Raw genomic sequence first — 19635 nt, forward strand, 5'->3', positions numbered from 1 at the left:
CATAAGCTTTCATGAGCTGCATCCAATGAAGTGATCTGTATGCATCCGATGAAGTGAGCTGTAGCTCATGAAAGCTTATGCTCAAATAAATGTGTTAGTCTCTAAGGGACTAAAATACCGTAATGGTAACCTGCATATTTTCTTACCACTTGTCTTCTCAGATGAGGAGTGTGAACTGAAGATGTACTGAGTGTATCCATAAATTATGTATCCTTAAATGAACTGTCTTCCAGTCCATTCAACACCATTCTTTACTATGAGTGACTTTATGGAATGTCTATATTCGTTCTACATAAATCCCAAAACACTTACTTTCTGTAAAATATTCATTTATTTTAATAAACTTGCATGTTAATTATCAATTACCAAATAAAGCCATATAGATCAGAACCCATCTATTAGCACAGAAGTAAGCAACTGTACTTCATTAGCCATGGTGAGGAAATCAGCATGTTTTCTCATCGAGCTGCAAATTTTAGGCCCCCATTCAGATTACCTTACACTGGCACAGATCCAATGGCAGGATCAGGGCCGTAACCAAGTGCAGTATTTACAATACTTCAGAAACACTATAAAACAAAAGACAGAAAGTATAGAATCTTAAAGGAGTCTGATTATAGCTCATTCTCATTTTCTACTCTAGTTTTCATACAGTAAAGAACATTAAAATAGGAAAATATTTTAAATAAACTAATTCATATGGCACCCATTTTGAAAGACTTCGCCTGAGTTAAATTTTTCTGCAAGCATTTGAGAAAGAGAGAAAGAACAAAAATGTTCCATTTATGCAAGAATACATTAAGACTTAGACGGCTCTGAATGTGTTATGATTAGATCCATTTTACTTGAAAGGTTTGCCACGAGGAAACTTCTTTGAGCTGCAACAGCAACAAACCCTGCTATTAAAACCCAGTGTTTTAAACCCAGTTCTGTGCCAACAGATTCAGGTATTGTAGTAGTTCCCCGAGGCCCTTATCAGCATACAGGATGTTAAAACTTTACTAAACTATTTCCAATTGTGTCAGACATCTAGGGACCCAACCCAAACACACTGCAGCACCGCCAACGCTTTTACCCCAACTGCCAGACAGGTGCGCTCAATGTTTACTCCCTTCTACAAGGAGCTGGCAAGCTGCAGAGAAATAGCAACGAAAGCCTGTCAGGGAAGAGCCTGACCTCCTCCATCTGTGGTCCTCACCGATTGGGGCGCAGACACGGTGCCCGACCCCCCCGGCTCCTGGGCAGAGCCCTTCCTAGTGCAAAGCGCTGGGAGTTTCCGAGATCACGGAGTTCTCCCCCCAGAAACTTCCCACCCCAGAGCCTCTGGGTCGCTTTCCCGTCAGCAGCTCGTGCACTGCTCCAGCACCTTCTTTCTGGTAATTACACCCCCACCTCCGCGGCGGAGAGCGCCTCAGGACCCCGCGCCATTGGCAGGGCGGGCAAGGCCAGCCACCGAGCGAGGGGGTGCCCGGGGTCGCCTCTGGGGGAACCCAGCACCCCACCGCAAGCCGCCCAAGAAGCGGGGACCCTCCCCAACAGGCGGGTCCCCCCTTCAAAGCGACGCGGGAAAGCCGCCCGGCCCAGCGGCGCCTGGAAGCCGGGCGCCTCCCTCCCGGGCCGGCGGGGGCAGGCATGGCCCTGCCCAACGCACCGCGCCGCAGCCCCCTCGCCGAGCCGGCACTCACGATGGTGACGCTGGCCTTGCGCAGGTCGCGGTTCTCCTCCTGCAGCGCTTTGCACTTCAGCTTGTAGGTCTCCAGCTCGATCTTCAGCACCTTGTTCTCCTGCTGCAGCGAGGCCAGCCGGTTCGTCAGCTCCTCCAGCCGGAACGGCGAGATCACGATGCCGCCCGCCTTGCCGCCCCCGGCGCCGGGGCCCGCCGCGCAGCCCGCCGGCGCCACGCCGCTGCCTCCCGCGCCGTCCGTGTCGCTCTCGCTGGCGCTGTCCGCCATCGCCGCGGCCGCCGCCTCCCACCCAGCCGCTGCCTGCGAAGGGAAGAGGGGAGGGGGCGGGGCCGGCCGAGACGCACCGCCTGGGCCGGGCGGCAGGGCGCAGGCTCCGAGCCGCGCTCGCCGGGAAAGCGGGGAGCTGCCCGCTGCACTGCCAGCCAGCCCACAGCGACACCGCCCGCGGCCCGGCGCTACTGCAGCCGCCCCCGGGAGCGGCGCTGCGCGGCCAGGGCAGCGGGGAGCGCCCCGCCCCTGCCAGGGCGCCCATCTCCTTCCTCTGCACATGCGGCCAGTCCCGGCAACCAGAATCCCCCGCGCTGTGACCCCCCGCACTTCGCAGCCTCTCTCTCTCTCAACCGCCACCCAGAACCCCACCCCCCCGCAGCCTGCCCAGCCACCCCTCGCTGCTGCGTGTCCTCTGCCCCCACCCTAGTCCTGCACCCGCCCCTGCAAACCCTCCTCCACCCTCGCCCTCCCTACCCTCTCCTCCAGTCACCCCCCAGTATCCCACGGGTGGCAGCTCGCTCGGTGACCCACACGTCCTTAGTGTCAGGGTTCTTTCCCCACTCCGAACTCTAGGGTACAGAGGTGGGGACTCACATGAAAGCTTATTTTTACCAGCTTAGGTAAAAAAAAAAAACTTCTCCAAGGTACAAACTTTGCCTTGTCCTTGAAGAGTATGCAGCCGCCACCAAGCGTTTTAAACAAAGAACAGGGAAAGAGACCTCATGGAGATGTCTTTCCCCCAAAATATCCCCCCCAAGCCCTACACACACCCTTCCCTTGGGAGGCTTAAGAATAATATCCTAACCAACTGGTTACAAAAATCATTAAAGACCCAAACCCCTGGATCTTGGAACAATGGAAAAATCAGTCAGGTTCTTAAAAGAAGGATTTTATTAAAAAAAAAAAGAAAGGTAAAAATCATCTCTGTAAAATCAGAATGCAAAATACTTTACAAGGTATTCAGATTCAAAACACAGAGGATCCCGCTCTGGGCAAAACCTTAAAGTTACAGAAAACAGGAATAAACCTCCCTCTTAACACAGGGAAAATTCACATAAAACAAAAGATAAACTAAAAGAAAAGGAGTACTTGTGGCACCTTAGAGACTAACCAATTTATTTGAGCATAAGCTTTTGTGAGCTACAGCTCACTTCATCGGATGCATACTGTGGAAAGTGTAGAAGATCTTTTTATATACACACAAAGCATGAAAAAATACCTCCTCCCACCCCACTCTCCTGCTGGTAATAGCTTATCTAAAGTGATCACTCTCCTTACAATGTGTATGATAATCAAGTTGGGCCATTTCCAGCACAAATCCAGGTTTTCTCACCCCCCCCACACACACACACACAAACCCACTCTCCTGCTGGTAATAGCTTATCTAAAGTGACCACTCTCCTTACAATGTGTATGATAATCAAGGTGGGCCATTTCCAGCACAAATCCAGGGTTTAACAAGAACGTCTGAGGAACGGGGGGGGGGGGGGGGGGGGGGGAGGGGCAGGGGGGTAGGAAAAAACAAGGGGAAATAGGTTACCTTGCATAATGACTTAGCCACTCCCAGTCTCTATTCAAGCCTAAGTTAATTGTATCCATTTGCAAATGAATTCCAATTCAGCAGTCTCTCGCTGGAGTCTGGATTTGAAGTTTTTCTGTTGTAATATCACAACTTTCATGTCTGTAATCGCGTGACCAGAGAGATTGAAGTGTTCTCCGACTGGTTTATGAATGTTATAATTCTTGACATCTCATTTGTGTCCATTTATTCTTTTACGTAGAGACTGTCCAGTTTGACCAATGTACATGGCAGAGGGGCATTGCTGGCACATGATGGCATATATCACATTGGTAGATGTGCAGGTGAATGAGCTTCTGATAGTGTGGCTGATGTTATTAGGCCCTGTGATGGTGTCCCCTGAATAGATATGTGGGCACAGTTGGCAACGGGCTTTGTTGCAAGGATAGGTTCCTGGGTTAGTGGTTCTGTTGTGTGGTATGTGGTTGCTGGTGAGTATTTGCTTCAGGTTGGGGGGCTGTCTGTAGGCAAGGACTGGCCTGTCTCCCAAGATTTGTGAGAGTGTTGGGTCATCCTTCAGGATAGGTTGTAGATCCTTAATAATGCGTTGGAGGGGTTTTAGTTGGGGGCTGAAGGTGACGGCTAGTGGCGTTCTGTTATTTTCTTTGCTAGGCCTGTCCTGTAGTAGGAGACTTCTGGGAAGCAGGAGAGTGGGGTGGGAGGAGGTATTTTTTCATGCTTTGTGTGTATATAAAAAGATCTTCTACACTTTCCACAGTATGCATCCGATGAAGTGAGCTGTAGCTCATGAAAGCTTATGCTCAAATAAACTGGTTAGTCTCTAAGGTGCCACAAGTACTCCTTTTCTTTTTGTGAATACAGACTAACATGGCTGTTACTCTAAAAGATAAACTAATCCGCCTTGCCTGGCTTACCTATACTGGTTGCAATATTGGAGACTTGGATTAGGATGGGTTGGAGAAGATGGATTTCTGTCTGGCCTCTCTCAGTCCCAAGAGAGAACACATAAACAAATAGCACACACAAAAACCTTCCCCCGCCCCTCTCAAGATTTGAAAGTATCTTGTCCCCTTATTGGTCCTTTGGGTCAGGTGCCAGCCAGGTTAGCTGAGCTTCTTAACCGTTTACAGGTAACAAGATGTTGCCTCTGGCCGGGAGGGATTTTATAGCACTGTATACAGAAAGGTGGTTACCTTTCCCTTTATATTTATGACACGCCCCCCAAATCACAGATAGGGTGAAACACTGGCTGTGATTTCTTCCTGGAGCTCTAGGGGAAAACAGAGTTAATAAAACACATGCATCTCTAAATAAACTACTAACTGCATAAAGACTAACAATATTTCCCACATCTTAAGGACGATTTGGACCAGTTGATTCTGGGAAACTTTCATGGGAGATTGCATCAGCCACTTTGTTAGAAGCTCCTGAAATGTGTTGTATGTCAAAATCAAAATCTTGGAGAGCTAAACTCCACCGAATAAGTTTTTTGTTATTTCCCTTGGTGGTATGAAGCCACTGTAGCGCAGCATGGTCGGTTTGCAGGTGGAAATGCTGTCCCTAAATGTATGGGCATAGCTTTTCCAGAGCGTAGACAATGGCATAACCTTCCTTTTCACTGATTGACCAGTGACTTTCCCTCTCATACAGCTTCTTGCTGAGAAACACGACAGGATGGAACTCTTGATTTGGTCCTTCCTGCATTAAGACTGCTCCCACGCCACGCTCGGACACATCTGTGGTTAGTAGGAACGGTTTGTCAAAGTCTGAGTCCCTCAGCACATGGTCAGACGTGAGTGTTGCTTTAAGCTGGTTAAAGGCCTTCTGACACTCTTCAGTCCACTGAACTGCATTTGGCTGTTTCTTTTTGGTTAGGTCTGTCAGTGGGACGGCGATTTGGCTGTATTGCGGTACAAATCGCCTGTAATATCCAGCCAAGCCTAAGAAGGATTGGACCTGTTTCTTTGACTTTGGGACAGGCCACTTTTGGATAGCATCCACTTTGGCCTGTAGGGGGTTGATAGTTCCTTGACCCACCTTGTGTCCAAGTCTGTTTAGGCCTGTTTGACACTTCTTAGCCTTAACAGTTAGTCCTGCCTCCCTTACGCACTCAAAGACTTTTTGTAGATGTTCCAGGTGTTCTGCCCAGGAATCCGAAAATATGACCACATTGTCAAGGTAGGCGACTGCATATTCTCCCTATCCCGCTAGGAGACCATCTACAAATTTTTGGAAGGTGGCGGGTGCATTCTGCAGCCCGAAAGGGAGCACATTAAATTCATACAGCCCGACATGTGTGATGAAGGCTGACCTTTCCTTGGCGGATTCATCTAGTGGTACCTGCCAGTACCCCTTGGTTAAGTCCAAGGTAGAGATGAACTTGGCCCATCCCAGTTTCTCCAACAGTTCATCTGTGCGTGGCATTGGATAGTTGTCTGGGCGAGTTACAGCATTTAGCTTATGGTAGTCCACGCAAAAACGTATCTCCCCATCTGGTTTGGGAACTAGAACCACTGGAGATGCCCATGCACTGCCAGAGGGGCGGATTATACCCATCTGTAGCATATCTTGGATCTCCCGTTCTATAGCAATTTTAGCTTGAGGAGACACTCGGTAAGGTTGGGCTCTAATTGGGTGAGCATTACCTGTGTCAATGGAGTGGTACGCCCGTTCAGTCAGTCTTGGGGTGGCTGAGAACGTCGGCGCGTAGCTAGTGCACAGCTCCTTGATCTGCTGTCACTGCATACGCCCAAGGGTCATGGAGAGGTTCACCTCTTCCATGCCACCATCACTTTTCCCTTCATAGTAGACACCTTCAGGCCACTCAGCGTCATCTCCTCCCTGGGCTGTAAACTGACAAACCTTTAATTCTCTGGAATAAAAGAGCTTTAAAGAATTAATATGGTACACCTTAGGCTTTCGGTTTGAGGTGGGGAATGCTATGAGATAATTAACAGCTCTTGGACCGTGAATGGCCCCTCCCACGACGCTTCCATTTTATGGGCCTGGATCACCTTTAAGACCATGACCTGGTCCCCTACTTTGAAGTACCGCTCTCTGACATGTTTATCATACCAGGTTTTTTGCTCTTTTTGAGCATCCTTTAGGTTTTCTTTAGCAAGGGCTAAAGAGATTCAGAGGGTGTTTTGTAGGTTGGTTACAAAGTGCAAAATGTTAGTTCCTGGAGAAGGTGTAAACCCCTCCCATTGCTGCTTCACCAACTGTAATGGCCCCTTAACCTCACCGCCATATACAAGTTCAATTGGGGAAAACCCTAAACTGGGATGTGGTACAGCTCTGTAGGCAAAAACAACTGCTGCAACACTAGGTCCCAATCATTGGAGTGCTCATTTATGAATTTACGTATCATGGCCCCCAAAGTTCCATTAAACTTCTCCACCATGCCATTTGTTTGATGGTGGTAAGGGGTGGCAACCAAGTGATTTACCCCTTGAGCTTCCCAAAGGCTTTCCAGAGTTCCTGCCAGGAAATTAGTTCCTGCATCTGTGAGGATGTTGGAGGGCCAACCTACCCTGGCAAAAATGTCTGTTAGTGCCTGGCACACACTTTTAGCCCTGGTGTTGCTTAAAGCTACTGCTTTCAGCCATCAGGTGGCAAAATCCATGAAAGTCAGTATGTACTGCTTTCCTTTGGGTGTCTTTTTCGGAAAAGGACCCAGAATATCCACAGCTACTTACTGAAATTGAATCTGAATGATGGGGAGTGGCTAGAGAGGGGCTTTGACCTGGTCTTGGGGTTTTTACACTCTTTGGCATACCTCACAAGATCGGACATAGGCAGAAACATCCTTGTCCATTCCCTCCCAGTGGAAGGACCTCCCCAAACGGTCTTTGGTCCTGTTCACCACAGCATGGCCACTAGGATGATCGTGGGCTCAGCTCAAGAGCTTTTCCTGGTACTTAGTTGGAACTACCAACTGTCTCTGAGGATGCCAGTTTTCCTGGTGCCCACCAGAAGGAGTTTCCTTGTATAAAAGTCCTCTTTCTAAAACAAACCGGGATCGATTAGAAGAATTGAGAGGTGGTGGGTTGCTCCGTGCCTCCGTCCAAGCTCTCTGGAGGCTTTAATCTGCTTCCTGTTCAGCCTGGAACTGTTCCCTTGATGCTGGAGACATCAGGTCCTCACTGGATTGTGGACCTGGGCTTGGTCCCTCTGGAAGCGATGCAGGTGATGGGGCTGTTTCCGTTGATGGTGAACCGCTCTCCGCTGGTACACTATGGGGTATTTCAGGCTCTGGCTGAGCCTCTTGTGTAGGGTCATCTGCTGCTGCTGCCAGTGGAGGCTCGGTGGTGCCCTCTGGTGTTGGAGCTGTAGACGGTGTTGGAGCTGTAGACGGGGTTGCAAGCGCTGGACTCAGTGCTGGCAATGGTTCTGGTGCTGGTTGCTTTGCCAGTTTTGGTTCAGGGACTGGCTTTGACTGTGTCTCTGGGACTGGATCCACTATGACCGTTGCAGTCGTTGGCAGGGGATCTGGTTCCACCACCTCCATCTGGGTCTCTGGTAACACAGATGGGGCCCTGGTGGAAGGCTCAGGAACAGGGATAGGTGTGGAAGCTTGCTTAGTCTGGCTGCAGGTGACCATTCCCACCCTCTTGGCCAGCTTTACCTGGTTGGCCAAGTCTTCCCACAGCCGCATGGGAATGGGATAATCATCATAGACTGCAAAAGTCCATATTCCTGACCAGCCCTTCTACTGGGCAGGCAACTTGGCTGTTGGCAAATCGAAAGAGTTGGACTTGAAGGGTCGAATCGTCACTTGCACCTCTGGGTTGATTAAGTTGGGGTCCACTAAGGATTGAGGGATAGCTGACACCTGCGCTCCAGTGTCTCTCCACGCTGTAAGCTTCTTCCTGCCCACACTCACAGTTTCCCTTCGCTCTAACGGTATCTGGGAGGCATCTGGGCCTGAGGACCTTTGTTGTGATCCCGGTGCAATGAACTCTAATCTGTTGGGGTTCTTGGGGCAATTGGCCTTCACATGTCCCAACTCATTACATTTAAAACATCGCCCAGTTGACTGGTCAGTGGGGCGAGGTGGGTTGCTGGAGAATGGTGTGGTGGGACGATAAGGTGTCTGGAGTTTTCCTTGGGATGTAGGTGGGGCCTTGAGTTGCCCCCGGTGATAGGGTTTTGTTTCGGGTTGCCCCTTCTGATATTCGCTCCAACTGCTACTAGTTTTTTTCTTTTCTGCTACCTCCACCCATTTGGCTCCAATCTCCCCTGCCGCGATTACAGTTTGGGCTTCCCATCTAAGATGTACCTTTCTATTTCCTCAGGAATACCCTCTAAGAACTGCTCCATTTGCATTAGGAAGGGCAACTCTTCTGGAGATTTAACACTTGCTCCTGATATCCAGGCATCCCAATGTTCCACAATGTGGTAGGCATGTCGGGTAAATGACACATCTGGTTTCCACCTTAGGGCTCTGAACCGCCGATGGGAATGCTCAGGTGTTAGCCCCATTCTGACTCTCGCCTGGGTTTTAAAAAGTTCATAACTGTTCATGTGTTCCTTAGGCATTTCAGCCGCCACCTCTACTAAGGGTCCACTGAGCTGCGGCCACAGCTCTACCATATACTGGTCTGTAGAGATGCTGTACCCAAGGCAGGCCCTTTCAAAGTTTTCTGAGAAGGCCTTGGTATCATTGCCTGCCTTGTAGGTGGGGAACTTTCTGGGATGGGAAGCGGGACCTGGAGAAGGATTGCTAGGGTTGGTTGGTATATTCTGCTGAGCCCTTGCCTTCTCCATCTCCAGTGCATGCTTCCTCTCTTTTTCTTTCTCCTCCACAGCTCTCTTGTGGGCAGTTTCCTCTGCCTCCACCCTGGCTTTTTCTGCCTCCATAGCTCCCTTGTGGACAGCTTCCTCTGCCTCCACTCTGGCTTTTTCTGCCTCCAGCTCCAAGCGTCTTAAGGCCATCTGTCTATCATGCTCTTTTTGTTTCTCTTCAGCTTCGAATCTGGCCAGCTCTAGTTTATAAGCTGCTTCACTGGTAGTCATTTTCCTGCTTTCTTGTGCTTAACTCTAGCTATACCCGAGAGTTAGGAAAAAAAAAAAAACTTGTGAATTTCCCTGCAGGAGGTTAACTACCCTGCCTTTAGGTAGAGAAAACTCCAGCTCAAAAAAGAAAGATCCCTTTGTAAAAAAACTAACACCTCTGTCTCCGGGCAAATAGACAGAAAACCCTCTAGCTGCTCTCAGCTTAAAAAACCAAAACCTCTTCAGGTCTGTGCTTCTGGTTCAAAATGATCTCTGGTTCAATATGATCCCACCACTCTGCCACCATGTCAGGGTTCCTTCCCCACTCTGAACTCTAGGGTACAGATGTGGGGACCCACATGAAAGACCCCCTAAACTTATTCTTACCAGCTTAGGTTAAAAACTTCCCCAAGGTACAAACTTTGCCTTGTCCTTGAACAGTATGCTGCCACCACCAAGCGTTTTAGACAAAGAACAGGTAAAGAGACCACTTGGAGACATCTTACCCCCAGAATATCCCCCCAAGCCCTACACACCCCCTTTCCTGGGGAGGCTTGAGAATAATATCCTAACCAACTGGTTACAAAAATCATCAAAGACCCAAACCCCTGGATCTTGGAACAATGGAAAAATCAGTCAGGTTCTTAAAAGAAGGATTTTATTAAAAAAAAAAAAAGACAGGTAAAAATTATCTCTGTAAAATCGGATGGAAAATACTTTACAAGGTATTCAGATTCAAAACACAGAGGATCCCGCTCTGGGCAAAACCTTAAAGTTACAGAAAACAGGAATAAAACTCTCTCTTAACACAGGGAAAATTCACATAAAACAAAAGATAAACTAATCTGCCTTGCCTGGCTTACCTGCACTGGTTGCAATATTAGAGACTTGGATTAGGATGGGTTGGAGAAGATGGATTTCTGTCTGGCCTCTCTCAGTCTCAAGAGAGAACAACACATAAACAAAGAGCACACACAAAAGCCTTTCCCCCCCCCCCCCCCAAGATTTGAAAGTATCTTATCCCCTTATTGATCCTTTGGGTCAGGTGCCAGCCAGGTTAGCTGAGCTTCTTAACCCTTTACAGGTAGCAGGATGTTGCCTCTGGCCAGGAGGGATTTTATAGCACTGTACACAGAAAGGTGGTTACCCTTCCCTTTATATTTATGACAGGGGACTACTAGCAAAGAATCCTGCTGGCTACCCCAGGGCACATGTGGCTAGGACAGTGACTCTCTGAGACTGTTTTAGCCAATAAAACTCAGCCAGTCAGATACCCCTCCAGGGAGAGCAGCCAAGGCCATGCTGCAAACATTACCTCATTTTAAACTCCCATGGAGAGTGGAGGAAAGTGTATTTGCATTATTTAGCCCTCGACCTCCCATCCCCATTGCCTATAACTTGCCGCACACCTATGGCGTTCCATAAATAATATCCCTCCCAACACTGTGGTGTGCTATGTTGTCAAGCTTGTTTCACCCTGCAAATACTTAAAGCCTGAGATCTGGTATTGCTATCATTATTATTACGTCTAATAAGCACCACGTCTGCTTATGGAGCTGTATAAAAGATAACACCAGTATATAGAAAATGTTCATCCAGGTTTTTTTCCAAGGTAAGAGAATTTGAAGATTTAACTTTTGTGTCCATTAATTATCATAAGTTTCTCATCTGATGGCAGGTTTTAATATAGTTTATGGCAATTTTTGCTCTTTCCTCTCTGGCAGCATTATACAGGTTTTCTTATTGATAATAATGTCAAACTGTTTATGCCAAACTTTAGGTTTTGCGTAAAAAAAAATTGCAAACATATTTTTCAGAACTTTAATATTTTAATGCAATTACCCAAATAATCAGTGTAGAGTTTTTCTCCCTTGTTCTTGATGTGAAGTGCTTTATGATAATTTGAGGACATTTTTCTTGTACCTTTCTTGTGTTTGGGGCATTAGAATAGAATTGTTTTCCCTACTAGTAGGTAGGAAGTGTTGAATTTAATAGGCAGTGGGTTGCAATATCTTATTCACTTTGGTTATATCATTTCTCTCTGGAGTCTGATCCTGCATTAAGAAACCTGCAATCACGCAGGACCCACCAACTTCATTGAGGCTCTGCATGGGTGTAGAATTCCACCCACATGGTTCTCAGTACAGGATAGGGGCTGCAGTTTTTAATGTTTGTGTGTGTCTCACATTTAAACATCTAGGACACAGGAAGTCAGGGGGGCTCCACACAGGCTCAGTGGTCCATCCATGGTGAAACAAGGTGAAAGACCATGGCCTATGTGTAACATTTGTTTGCAGAACTTTAGGTGATGAGTTTCATTCCTGCCAGTGTAGTTAGTAGTTACAGTCAAGCCCCAGCCTTCATTTCCTTTAGTGGAATAAATGATGGAACTTCACTGCTAATTTTAAGAGTAGTTTACTGGTGTGTTGTATTTATCCGGTAGGTATTTTTTTAAAAAGGCCCAAGGAGTTTTTTCTTGTAAATCAGTCTGAAATTCCTTTATATATTATGAGGTCCATCCAGGTATGATGAAGTAGACACAGAGCTAAAATGGAGCAGAACAATAAAAAATTAAACAGATTTAAACAAAACACATTCCCTTGCTCCCATCCTTTCCAGCAGCAAAATTCCTAACAAATTGAATGTGTGCTTTGTTTGCATATATCTTAGCATTCTAGACTGAGCCTCCTGGTATTAGGGCCTGAGGCTGCTAGGGAAGCAACATGGTATTAAGAACTGGGTTCACAAAAGACTAAGACCAAAATTTACAAGCTTGAGTACTTAAATTTTAGCACCTCTATTTCTGTTGAGGTACCAGAATAAGAGTGACTCCATATTTAGAGGTTTTGAGTACTCCAGCTCTTCTTGACTCCTCACATGTGTAAGTACTACTCCATGTGAAGAACAGTGGCCAAATCAGATTCTGAGTGTTGTTTGTGATACTGGCAGTAGGTGCGTGGGGCAGGGGGCATGTTAATAGAGTGCAAAAAAGTCTTCATCCTGCCTCACTATTGATTTAATAATCTCTCAATGAATGGTAATGCTTTTTAAGTGAGCACGTTGACATACTTTAAAAAAATATAATCAAACAGCTTATGCGCAAACTTTAAGTTTTGTGTAAAAAGGAGAAAAAAATTACTAACCCTGGCTTCAATCCTGCATTGTGATGTGCACAGAATAACTGCTGTGCCTACGCAGAGCATGGAGCTTCATGCAGGAGTAGCAGTCAACCTGTGCACAATCACAATGAAGGATTGGAGGAGCCCTAATGTTTTACAAAACCTTAATATTTACCTGCAATTAAAGCAAACAATGATTTGTGTGTGTGTGTGTGTTTGTATTCCTCTGCAGTGCTATGAATCCAAATGCAACAGAACTGTGTTACTGCATGAAAACCAGAAAGTGACAAGATGAAAAAAAATACAGTGAAACTGACTCATCTAATTTGACTGTTCACAAAACCTAAACAAACATAATAGATAGTGAAAATGATATTTTTACAGTTTCTTTCCGTTATAATAATTTAAGGTGGTAACAAGAATAAGAATCTGATGCTCTTCTGTGTTGCATCAGTTTTATACCAGTGTAGCTCCATTGCTTTCACTTGATAACACCAGTGTAAAGCTGCTTTAGCAGAATGGAGACCCAGGCCTATTATTGTCATTTTTACTATATCTCTTTAAAGGATTGTATCATTGTTAAAGCAAAATGAAACCTTGTTCACACAGCCTTGCATTGGGTTTCCCATGCTGCCAGTGAACAAAAATGACGTAACTTTTCAGCAAGCTGGCTGCTTCCTACAGGCTGCTCAGAAATATGAACTGCAATTTAGAAACATTTTATCAAATAAATTTCTGTATGGTGAGAAGTGCTTCTTAACCTATGAATTTTCAAGTACTTCAAGTCTCAAAATGGGTGAAACTTTCCTTTTTAAGCATCTAAATAATTATATGGCAAATTATAGGAAATATTGATTTTCTTAAGTTAAGTGCTTCTGTAATATCTTTCTTGTCCAGTGTAAATTCTTATCTGGGTCGGATAGCAGTAGACAAGCAGCTCGTTACATTGGATAGGGATTCTGGTGGTCTGAGTGATGTGAAAGAGTAGGCTAACTAGAAATAACACCATGTGGAAACACAGATATAACAGCATTCCTTCCACTTTATTCATCACTAAGCTATAGAGGATCTGGCTTGCCTACATATAAATTCACACTGCTCCTTATCACATTATATCTGTTGGTTTCCACACTCGCTGCTTTACTGCAGCATGGACATTCTTTCTTGGCAGGGCATGAAGCAAGTTGGCTTACTCTTGCTAGCTGTCACCAACTGCCTGGAAAGGGAGCCTTGCTGCATAGAGTCAGCATTTTTTCAGATGCCTGACTCCCTTAAAGGGGCCTGCAAGGCTTCTGGAGAATAAATGTTCATCAGGAATTAGGGAAAAATAGGTGTTCTGGTAAATCGTACAAATACTGAAGAATAGTGCAGTGCATATGTTTGAAGAAGTTTGGAAAGATGCTCACATCATTTTCTTCTTTGCTGATGCAAATGAGATCAAATTTGTGGGTTTTTTCCCACTGTTTTTTACTGTTATTTCAAGGAAAGGCTGTCTAGTTTTCAGCTTCCTGTAAAAATAATTTGTATGAAACCAAACATTGTCACAACAGGGATCTGAATATGAATTTACATTACTGCAATAGAAACCCATTATAAAACACACAATATTATAAAAATACCTATCATTTATTATTTGCTAAAATTTGACAATATGCTCAGCTCTTTACAAGACCTGCCTTGAGGTGGTGCTTACTGTCACATCAGGGCAGCTAAACCAGTATTCTGCCTATGGTTGACCCAGAGCACCCACTCTCAGACTTCTGGCTGCCCAGCCATCACATTTCCTGGGAGGAAACGTTTGTCTCTCTTGCTCCTGAACAGGATATTTCCAGGCTGCAGTTTCCTGCCTGCACTGTGAATTCCCCAGCATCATTTAGAGACTCAGACTTTAAGGCCAGAAGGGACCATCATGATCACCTAGTATGACCTCCTGCATGTTGTAGGCCACAGAACCTCATCCACCCACACCTGTAATAGACCCATAACCACTGGCTGAGTTACTGAAGTCCTCAAATCAGGATTTAAAGACTTAAAGTTACAGAGAATCCACCATTTACACTAGTTTAAACCTGCAAGTGATCTGTGCTTAATGCTACACAGGAAGGTGAAACCCCCACCCCACTCCGGGACTCTGCCAATCTGACCCACGGGAACATTCCTTCCCAACCACAAATATGGCAATCAGTTAGACCCTGAGCATGTGGGCAAGACCCACCAGCCAGACGTCTGGGAAAGAATTCTCTGTAATAACTCAGAGGCCTCCCCATTTACCGTCTCATCACCGGCCATCAGAGATATTTGCTGCTAGCAATTGCAGATGGGCTGCATGCTGTTGTAAACAGTCTCATCAGACCATCCTCTCCATAAATGTATCAAGCTCGGTTTTAAAGCCAGTTAGGTTTTTTGCCTCCACTACTCTCCTTGGAAGGCTGTTCCAGAACTTCACTCCTCGTTCTAATTGCAAGCCTAAACTTGTTGATGGCCAGTTTATATCCATTTGTTCTTGTGTCCACATTCACGCTGAACTTAAATAACTCCTCTCCGTCCTTGGTATTTATCCCTCTGATGTGTTTATAGACATCATGATACCTCCCCTCAGCCTTCTTTTGGTTAGGCTAAACAAGCCAACCTCTTTGAGTCTCGTCTCATAAGATTGGCTTCCATTCCTCTGATTATACAAGTAGCCCTTCTCTGCACCTGTTCTAGTTTGAATTAATCTTTGTGAAACGTGTGATAAATGAAGGGGGAGAGGGGAATAGCTCCCTTTTATGGACACCCAGCCAGTCAGTTAGCTATAAAGTCCCTCTTGGTGGCTGTTCTCTGCTTGCTTTACCTGTAAAGGGTTAAAGTCCTCCAGGTAAAGAAAAGGGAACCTGACCAAAAGAGCCAATGGGAAGGCTAGAACTTTTTAAAATTGGGAAAGAAGCTTGCCCTTTGTGTCTGTTGTTGTTCTCTGAAAAAGGAGACACGGAGCAGCAATGCTATAAGCAGCTTTAAGCCAGGTATGAGAAATTATCAGATCATACCTAGAATGACTAATTTGAAATCCCCAAAATATGTAAGTAAATTAGGAATGTTTAGGAAGATGCAATTAGGTTTATTTCTGTTCACTTTTTAAGGCTTGTGGACTCCTCTGTGCTAACCCCAGATGCTTTTATTTGCTTGTAACCTTTAAGCTGAACCCCCAAGAAAGCTATTTTGGGTGCTTAATTTTTGGAATTGGTCTTTTAAAATCTAGCAAAAGCCTAAGTTCCAGATGTATTTTCTTTCTTTGTTTTTAATAAAATTTACCTTTTTTAAGAACAGGATTTAATTTTTGGTGTCCTAAGAGGTTTGTGCATGTTTGATTAGCTGGTAGCAACAGCTAATTTCCTTTGTTTTCTTTCTCAGCTCTTCCCTGGAGGGGAAGTGGGGGTGAAAGGGCTTGAGGGTACCCCACAGGGAGGAATTCCCAAGTGCTCCTTCCTGGGTCCAAGGGGGTTTTTTGCATTTGGGTGGTGGCAGGGTTTACCAAGCCAAGGTCATAGAAAAGCTGTAACCTTGGGAGTTTAATACAAGCCTGGAGTGGCAAGTATTAATTTTTAAAATCCTTGTGACAGGAGCCCACCTTCTGCACTTGAAGTGTCAGAGTGGGGATTCAGCCTTGACAACATGGGAGACCAGAATTGCACACAGCACAAGATAGTCTGGTTTTCCTTTTCTTCAGAGACTATAAATAGTGCTGTTGCCACAGCTAAGTTACCACACAGTCATTTCTAAGCAAACATATTTATTCCTAAAGCAAAAGCATTACAGGGAAAACAATAAAAGAACCTACATACATGCTAATAAGCTTAACAATGCTCACCCCAACTCCAACAAGTGCTCTGGCCAGAGAGAGTCCACCCAACTCCACGTGAGGTTTTTTTTCTGTAGTCATAACTTCATAACAGCTGTGAGCTCAAAACAAGCCCACACATGAACATATGATTCATTCTTTTATCCACTTTTGTGTCTTCGATCTACAGAGATCGTGAATCAGCCAGACAATGGCTTTGTCCTCAAGGCCTAGCTTCCAAAGGATGGGTCCATCCTGAGGTAGGTAATTTGCATTCCCTTCCTCCCATGTATTTTCAGGGAAACCCACACAACTAAACATTCAGTCTTGTCTGGTCCATTGTTTTAAAAGAGTCCGTTGAAGCTTATAACACTTCCCAGAGCTTACATTAGTCCTTTCTCACCCTTAAAGAAGTTATATACAATCCACAATAATATATAAATGTTTGCATTTTTAATACAGTAACGCCCAAGATACTTAAACTTAATTCAGTAACGTTTAACGTAATGCAGTAAAGTTTGTCCAGGATATTGCAGGAAATTGCCATATCTGTCACGCTTACAAATATCACTCATTTGGTGTGAAATACCTTTGCCCCACCATCACAGTGTTACTCAGTAGGACACCCGTAGATAGCTGAGTCTTCACTGTAGTTCCTACTCTGGTCAACGGGGCTTGCTGAGTTCCTTCTGCTTCCAGGCATTCTGAATAGAGAGCCAGGGGCTCCAGGCTCCTCCTCTTTTGCTCCTGGTCTTTTCTCACTGCTCTTCCTGGTGGATCTCTTGCTCGTGCTGTGCTTCTTAGTGCAATACAACATGGCAGATAGTAGCAGGCCCCAGCCAGCCCAGGGGAAAGGGAAAGGGGCTCAGAGGGGCCAGCTTTCTCCCCTCATAACCCTGCTCTCATCGCTGTCTGAGTTCAATCATGGGGTGTAGTTGAGGATCCAGGCTAATAAATGTGGGGGTTCAGTACTACAGGTTAGTACTTGCTGTACATTCAAATGTACTCACGATTTCCAATTCTTCTTCAGATAGTACCTGAGCAGGCAGCACTGCAGCATGTGTATTGGATTCCCATGGTCATTTTCACCATTCTAGCATCCAACGTTAGTGCTCATTTTAGATGGAGCTGGATATATTCTGTATAATGTATTATATATTGCGGAAATAAACCTCCTCTCAGTGGTTAGCTCATAATATTTTATTCCACTTTGTTATTGATCTTGTATTTGTATTGATCATGGCCTCAGAGTTTTCTCCATTTGTCTACTTTATTGTGAAACTGGGATTTATATGCTGCAGAGTAGCACATTTAACTTTTGAAAGAGCTCAAGAAGAGTCAGCAGTGAAGTCTCTTCAGGAACAGAAAAAGATCCCAGTCATATCTGACTCCTGCCCAGCTATTTGGCTGACCTACAAGCATTTTCTTTGTCTAAATCATATAGTTCACAGTGGCTAAGAAGAGACAAGATACTTCCATACTGGAACAGCTGATTTATATTGAGAATTACTCTCTTAATCAATGGAAAGAGGTACTATTTCACTGAAAGGCACCTTATGTACATCAGAGAGCATCTCCTTACGGAAGTTATTAGTCTGATATTAGATATCTTGTTCATTGTGAGCCAGTTGGAATCAGCATTGCAGAACATGCCACAGTTTGCCCAAGCAGCTTTAATAACACAAACCAAAACCGCAGAAAATCCACCCGGGGTCAGTTTGGATTGCAGAGACATTGGATGTCAGTAGTGGTTTTTCACTAGCAAGAGGTACCTAATGCAGCAGTTACTGTAGCCCTACCCATGGAGAAACAATGCCAAAACAGCCTATGAGTAAGAGTGGAGACTAAGAAAAATTAATTTGGCTGTAATCGTATTTTTATGTCTCTTTCACTTGCATCTTTGAAGAGCCTAACTGCATTTTTCAGTTGGAACTGAATTTGTGTGCGTTCCCTGCTTTCCCAATTGCTTCTGCTCTATTTCCTCATCAAGATGCTCTGTACCTTTTCAATACCAGATCAGCTCTGTGGAGAATCCATTAGCCCTTTGTGGAACTAGCATACCTTTCGGGAAAGAGATTATGCATCTCACATAGGCAGGAATCAGGGCTGTACTCTAAAACTGACTCCCTGTTGGTTTTCCATGTTACAGATAAATGTGACTTGTATTACATGCATTAGACCACGGCTGGTGCTATAATGGAAGCAGCTTTACAGATTCATAGTCAAAAATTTTTGTTAAAAAAGATATAAGGATGAAAGTGTGTTTCATCGAAGTCCAACTTCTGTCCAAAACTAATATTAAAACTTTCTTTTCTCAAATATATTACACTCATAAACCCTCCTCCCCCAAATATTAGAAAATCCAGAAATGAACAGTTAAAGGGTGCAGCCAGTTAACCACAATGTGAAAGGTGCGCAGCCCTCCCCGTGGCCAAGCATGGCTTTGCAGAGGCCTGCCTCAGTTTCCAGCCTGAGGGTCTAGCATCCTGCCCAGCACTTCTTGGCCTTCTCTGCCTTCTCCGCAGGCCTTGGGAGTCAAGGTTCCACATAAAGTTTAATGGATCAAAAGGCCATCAGGCTGCGTTTCAGGTCCCTTCTCCTAAAGTTCACTGAGGGCAACTAGTGCAAATTCCGAAAGACACACTATTACCTGAATAGATTGGGGGTGCTTGTTAACTTCTGTGTCAGAAGGCCATCCATCTGGGGGATTACTGCACCTGGAAGAAGGTCATCTGGACTTGGACCTGTTTGCTGCAAGATAGAACAACAAATAGATAAAGTTTTTCTTTGAGTGGGCAGATAGGAGAAATGCATATCATGTGTCTTTTCTCTCACACTGGGGAAATGGGCTCCATTAAGTCTCTTTCTCATTCTCAGGGCACAAAGGATTTGGCAGGACAAAGCCAGAGTAATTCTGGTTGCAGCAATATGGGCAAAACAGACCTGATTTTTTAGAGCTAGTCAGAGAGTGTGCCTCCCCAACCCCCAGGAAACAAACTTTTCATTCAGAGAAAAATTGAAAACCAAAATAGTTAGGCCAAAACTTGAAATAGTTTGATCTGGAAATGTTGCCATGGTGCCTTATGGGAGTTGTGTTTTGAGTGCTTCATGCTCCATTCTCCTCTCTAGGCCAGCATCCTCAGTTGGACTACATCTCCCATGATGCACCAAGATTTCCCTTCTTGGTGAGTGGAGGGAGTGCATAAT

The 19635-nt window shown here is 45.3% G+C and overlaps 1 protein-coding gene and 1 long non-coding RNA gene across 2 annotated transcripts in view; one reads left to right on the top strand and one right to left on the bottom strand.

The window, feature by feature from the left end:
* Positions 1-1984, bottom strand: part of CCDC6 (coiled-coil domain containing 6) — a 72302-nt gene extending 70318 nt beyond the window's left edge. Inside the window, exon 1 of the mRNA XM_037904288.2 lies at positions 1686-1984. Within this exon, the coding sequence (XP_037760216.1) occupies positions 1686-1952 (267 nt within the window). The 5' untranslated portion in view covers positions 1953-1984. The remainder of the gene's footprint in view (positions 1-1685) is intronic.
* The window catches only part of LOC122466467, a 37662-nt gene continuing 19199 nt past the window's right edge, over positions 1173-19635 (top strand). The window contains exon 1 of the long non-coding RNA XR_006291983.1: positions 1173-1376. This is a non-coding gene — a long non-coding RNA (uncharacterized LOC122466467). The remainder of the gene's footprint in view (positions 1377-19635) is intronic.

Source organism: Chelonia mydas, chromosome 7, assembly GCF_015237465.2.
Source record: "Chelonia mydas isolate rCheMyd1 chromosome 7, rCheMyd1.pri.v2, whole genome shotgun sequence".
Classification (NCBI taxonomy): Eukaryota; Metazoa; Chordata; order Testudines; family Cheloniidae; genus Chelonia; species Chelonia mydas.